The sequence below is a fragment of the Grammomys surdaster genome, unplaced genomic scaffold, assembly GCF_004785775.1.
Source record: "Grammomys surdaster isolate TR1022 unplaced genomic scaffold, NIH_TR_1.0 270, whole genome shotgun sequence".
NCBI classification, from domain to species: domain Eukaryota; kingdom Metazoa; phylum Chordata; class Mammalia; order Rodentia; family Muridae; genus Grammomys; species Grammomys surdaster.
Window position 1 is genome coordinate 2,186,701 of NW_021604711.1, and position 6,000 is coordinate 2,192,700.

General features: G+C 48.6%; 1 protein-coding gene across 1 annotated transcript in view; it reads left to right on the forward strand.

Annotated features, from left to right (window-relative positions):
* The window catches only part of Tom1l2 (target of myb1 like 2 membrane trafficking protein), a 119,217-nt gene that overhangs the window by 86,338 nt on the left and 26,879 nt on the right, over positions 1-6,000 (forward strand). Inside the window, exon 7 of the mRNA XM_028776455.1 lies at positions 490-606. Coding sequence (XP_028632288.1) covers positions 490-606 — 117 coding nt within the window. The remainder of the gene's footprint in view (positions 1-489; positions 607-6,000) is intronic.

The following is a 6,000-nucleotide window of genomic DNA, read 5'->3' on the forward strand; positions in this document are numbered from 1 at the left end:
ACACTAGGAGTACTGGCCAGCCTCCGTTAGGGTGCGACACTAGAAGGGACAGTCTGTATGCATGAGGGTCACATAGAAAGGGGACTCCATCCTAAAAGGATCTTGGAGCATCTGCACTACCACACACTGATTTTAGAGGAAACAGAAGCCTAGTCAGTTAAAGGCCTCTGCAGGGTCCTGTGGGAGGAGAGTTGCGGGTGCTCAGCTCCCTCCTGCCCTGTGTTACTTACTGCATGTTGTTTGTCACGTGCTGTTATGTACAGCGAGGTGCAAATAACAGACTTAGTGACCAGGGCTCCCAGCCTCTGTCACCTAGTTTTCACCATACTCCAGTCCTTGGTAGGCAGAACAAGGCGAGGAAGAGGCTATGCCTGTGGTTCAGATTGATCTAGGTGATCTCACAGTGGCAGGATTGTCTCAGGCGGTGGGCTGGCTGGTTCTGATCTTGTGGCTCACTGACCTTCTTCCTACCTTCTTCTTGGCCTACAGATTGCTAGGCTGCGCAGTGAGCTGGACATTGTTCGGGGAAACACAAAAGTCATGTCTGAGATGTTAACAGAAATGGTCCCTGGGCAGGAGGATTCTTCTGATCTGGAACTACTACAGGTGAGGATAACTTTAACTTAGGATGTGTGGGCTGAGTGCCTGGCTGGGCCCTTAGAGACAGTGCTGCACACTGTCGTAGGACCCTCCTTGGGCACACAACCGTGTTGACAAGTCTGGTGGTACCATGGTGGAGAGGGTCCAAGTCCATGTTGGTTTATATTCAGCCTTTCTTCTTAGAGATGGGCAGAGGCCAGTGTCACTCTCTGTTCTTTAAATGTTTTATTTAATAGCTTTTTCCTGGGTCAGAAGTACCAGTTGTAGAATATATGCCTATCAAAACAAAAAATATTTTTCCTTAGTTTTTATCATCTGCAGTAAGTAGAGTTTATATTTTGCTGTATTTTCAGTTATTTTCTTTGTCATGTTCATGCATTTTACATTGAGTTGAAATTATGCTGTTGTGTACAGTCTTGTGCGTGGCTTTGCTCCCTTGTAACTGTATCATAAACATACTGGAATAAGAGTTCTTGGGCCTTGATGACATGGAGAAGCTGTGCTAGTCTCTCATCCTAAGGTAGGAGTCTGAGGTAAATTCAAAGCCTCTGTTCTCTGCCTCATTGCTGGGACCACTCAGGCTTGGGGTGGACACTGTGGTTCCTGAGAAGCTGCTGTCTCACTCCCAGCCTCTTCGCCTCTGAACACTATAGATGGCGATGCTGGAGGTGGGACATAGGACCCTGCACACTAGGCAAGTTATTCCACAACTGAACCGTACCTGAGCCCACCCTACATATCTTGAACATGGCAGGAAATGGAGACAGGAGGAAGCCAAGCTGCAGTCTCAACCTTCAGTTAGTTGAGAGCTGTGAGGCCCAGAGGCAGAGCTCTGTCACATTAGCCTGCAGTGAGTCCTGTACAGGAAGTGGTAGTGGCACTGCCCTTCAGGACAGTGATCTTCTGGAAGGGCAGAGAGAGGATGCTGTGAACCTCAAGTACCAGATCCCTCCTCCAAAGGGTAGGGTGTATGAGTGCACAGATCAGAGTCATGCTGGTGTGATGACCTGGCCTGAGTGCCTCATGATACCCTTGTTACTACTGTTGCTATTTCTGTCTGGCAGTCATGTACACCTGAATACTGCGTCTCCCACTTTGCTGTATACACACACTGGTCACCCGGGACACTTGGCTCTGATGGTTCTGTGCTTTGGTAATATACATGCCCAGTAGTTTTGCTACTTGGAGTTCCCACTCCCCACTCCAAGCCCTTAGTTCCTATGTGGCAAGGCTTGGTAGAGCCGCCTTCTGGTCCAGCACTGAGTACAGTCTAAGGGTCATAGACAATAGGAGATATGGCTCCTGCTCTAAGGAGCTCCCAGCTAAGTACAGAAGACAGACAAGAACCTGCTGACCTGTAGGGAACCCAGACATCAGGCCACTCTTGAAACCGAGATGAGTACCCTTGAGTTATGTCAGTGGGAGCCTGAGCAGCACCTCTCTGGTTCCAGGACTTCACTCCTGACACCTGCAGCAAACCAGGACCCTGGTTCCTCAGGTGGTGACTGTGTGTTATACTCAGTGGACCTACCTACCTCTAATACACCATCACTGGCCCCTAACCTAGCCTGCAGGAGGGCTCGGCTAGGCATCTCATGGTGCACAAGAATCTGAGGACAGTTCAATATGATATGGTGATGCTATATTGTATCAGTGTTGGAATTCCTTTTATGGGGTGGGGGCTGTCACTCTGGGCAGAACTGAGCTGACAGTGGAAGGCTGGTTGAACAACAGCAAGGTGGTTCCAGACAGCCAGAACAGACCGCAGAGATGGTCTGTGTGTGTGTGTGTGTGTGTGTGTGTGTGTGTGTGTGTGTGCGCACATGTGCATGTGTGCATGTATGCATGTGTGTGTGCATGTGCGTCCTTACATGTATGCATAGAGTGCATGTACATGTAGTGCATGCCTGTGGTTGTAGGGTAGTTTGTTTGTTTAAACAAGCTCATCAGCCAAAAATAACAGAACCTAGTCTCCTGGCATCAGCTCAGTTTTCAAAAATAGGTTGCTTCCAATGACATTTTCCTTCACTCTGTTTTGTTCCAACTCAGAGCCTACTGGCCCCCACTGCTGTCATATAAATCAAACAGAAAAAGACCATGTCTGGGAGCCTGCGGGAGGCTGTCATTTTAGTGTAGAAGAGGCAGAAACGGGGAGCTGTGTGACAGACTCACTTTTCCTGGCTGGAGGCCACTGCCTTATGTCGCCCTTCTTCTGCCCCAGCAGTCAGCAACCAGCAGGCAGTGGCTCTCACAGAATAGTGAGCCTTCCATATGGGAACATGCCACTGTCCTCTTGGAATGAGGTAGGGTCAAAATCTGCCCCTAACATTCCTTGGGCAATATGGAAGACAGCCAGACTACTCAGGGCAGAAGTAGTCCAGAGCTCAGAATGCTGGCCAGGGCCCTGGAAATAAACATATTTGTCACCAGCCCAAATGTCCCCACCAACAGACACAAGCTGCTCCTGAAACAATGTAAGTTGATGACTAGAAAGTGCAGGGAGTCGGAGGAGAGGTGATTGGAGGTACCAGTCAGGATGTACCTGTGGCTAGTTGTACTCATGGACAGTTTGTATCCCAGTTGCCTCCTGCTTACGGCAAAGCTCTTCCAGGTGTGTCCTCCTGCAGCCCATGGGAGCAGCAGGGAAACATGTGAACTACTTGTCTGGGGATTCCTAGAAATATGACTTGTCTTTGAGGAAAAGCTAAGACCAATAACACCTAGTGCTGTCAGCTTTGCTGCAGGCCCCAAGGAGGGAAGATTCTGGGAGGGGACTCGGCACCTCCCAGGGTGGGTGTCAGATCCTCAACGTTCTGAGCTGAGCAATATCTTCCAGACAGCTATTCCAACTCAACACCTGTGCCCAGATTTCCTCTCCAGAGTCTTGGATCAGTTTTTCTTCACATCCCAGTGACAGGCTGTTCTGGCTGTCATAAAAGCACTATTTGTTTCCAGCAGGCATCTAGGTTAGCCTCTGAGCACAGCAGGGCAGACAAATTACAAATGGCCGGATGTACATCTGGAAGACTCTGGGTAAGGCACGGTCCTTCCTGTGCCTGTATCTCCTTCCTTGGTACCTGGAGTGATTGCTTTCACTGTGAACGTGGCTGTCACAAGGCATGTCCTCTGTGAATCATAGCCTCTTAACCATTGTTGAAAAGCCCTTCTGCACACTGAACTCAAGTCTGTTCCCTGTAGCTTTAATGTGGTCTGTGCTAGACAAAAGCACAAAAATCCCTTACCTGCGTGGGTAGAGCCCTGGGTATCCAAGGACTGCTGTAAAGCCTTCCTACTGGCCAGTGTCCATGATGCTGACATGCCTTGTGCAGGAACAGGCAGCCTACCACAGGAGCAGGTATTGTCACACCCTCGGTCATTCTGCACCTTTTGTTTTGTTCTTTGTTTTGAGACAGTCTTACCATACAACCATGGCTGCCCTGGAACTCTCTAAAGTAGGCTGACCTCAGATTCAGAGATATGCATGACTCAGCCTCCCGAGGCTTAGTATTCACGTGGGTGCCACACCTGGCATGCTGTACCACCTTCATCCCACATATACATACATATGGTTGAGCCCTGAAGTGCAAAGCTGTCATTTTCCTTCCTAAAGCACATGCCCTTGTCTGAAACTGACTATGTTTTATTGGGATCTAACTGAGCCTCTGAAGCTGTCCTCGATTAGTAATAACCTATGCAGTGATAGATATTGTACAGGTCTCTATGGGGGGGGGGGGAAAGCCCTTCTCTGTGCTGTTTTTTTAAGTAGCTTGTGGCCATCCCTGCTCGCTTTGTGCATCTCATTTCAACAAAGAGAGTGGCCAAGATATTCATCTCAGGAAAACTTGAGCGTATCCCACGCCTTGTGCTCTCCCTTCTCGTCAGTGGACCTTCCCTCCCTTCCGTCCCCTTTGCTGCTGCAACAGGACGAATCTCCAAGACTAAATTCTCCATTCCTTTGCCTTGAAAAGGGTTTAGAGGATAAAAAGATTATTTTGTGAGGTAGAGATGAAACTGTCTCTTGAAGGGAAGATAACAGCATCAGGGTTAACGAGGCAGCAAAGAGGGTATTTGATCCAGTGTTCTGACTGACGGCAGGCATTTGCAGAAGTGACTGGCTGCTGAGAACCCGAGATAGGAGAATGCCAGCGCAGAAGTCCTTGGCACTGAAGGAATTCCTGGCCCAGAGTCTGCATGGTGGAAAGGGAGACCTGCCCAAGCTGCTGGCCTCTGGCCCAGAAGAGAATCAGTCACTGCTCCTCATGGTTAGGAATAGAGGGTGACGGAGGTATCTCCAACAGCCTGCTGTGATGCTGTAGGTGACACCAGGGGGGCCACAGGGATGGCTGGCTGGCACAGGGTGGCACAAATCTCAAGATTCTGCCCCATCTCTCTTTTTTTTTTCTTTTTAAACATGATTTTTTTTTTTTAACTTTTATTATGTGCCTGTGTGAGGGTATGTGCATGTGAGTGTAGGGACACACAAAGACCAGCAGAGGGCGCTACATCTCCTGGAGTTGGGAGTTCTGTGGTTGTGAGCCATCCTTTGTGTGCTAGGAACTGAACTCAGGTCCCCTGCAATAGCAGTGCACATTTTAACCACTGAGCCATCTTTCTAGTCCTCTCATCTCTAAAGATGTATTATTTTATATTATGCATATAAATATTTCTCTGCATGTCCGTTTGTGTCTCATGTGTGTGCCTGGTACCAGCAGAAGTCAGGAGAGGGTATCCTGTCCCCTGGAATTGGAGTTACAGGCAATTGGGAGCCATAAGTAAATGCGTGTTGTACTTTAGAATGAGGAAGATGCACCACTGACTCATGACACACGGATTTTAGATTGCTAATATATCCTTTGTAATATCTTCATTTTACTTATTTTACATATATGGGATTTCATCTCTCTTTTCACCCTTTTTTTGAGACACTGGGTTGATAGTTGAAGTCAGGAGATGTGCAGACCTTGAGTCAGAAGGCTGTGCTGTGTGAGCCTGTCTGTGGGCAGAGTCTTGTGACAGCCCTCGAAGCATCTTCCACAATGTGGCCTGTGAGAATCTGAAGAGTGTTTTCCCTCCTCTCACCCTGGCAGGAGTGGAGAGAGATGCAGCAAATGCAAAGTCAAAGTAGGTCTTTCTGGTGTTAGTGTCTGAGCTCACTTGTCTGTGTCTTTTGGTCAGAATGCCTCCAGAACTTTCCTAATGGGCTTTGAAAGTAATGGAAGTCTTCCTCCAGTCTGAATTCTGTAGTCTGGCAATGTAGCAGGTCCTTAGATGTCACTGAGATGCCTCCGTGGAACTCTGCAGAGGTCTGGGATCAGAGCTGTGGGTATGGAGAATATATCTAGCCATACCTGCTTGCTGCTGCTGCTGCTGCTGCTGCTGCTGCTGCTGCTGCTGCTGCTG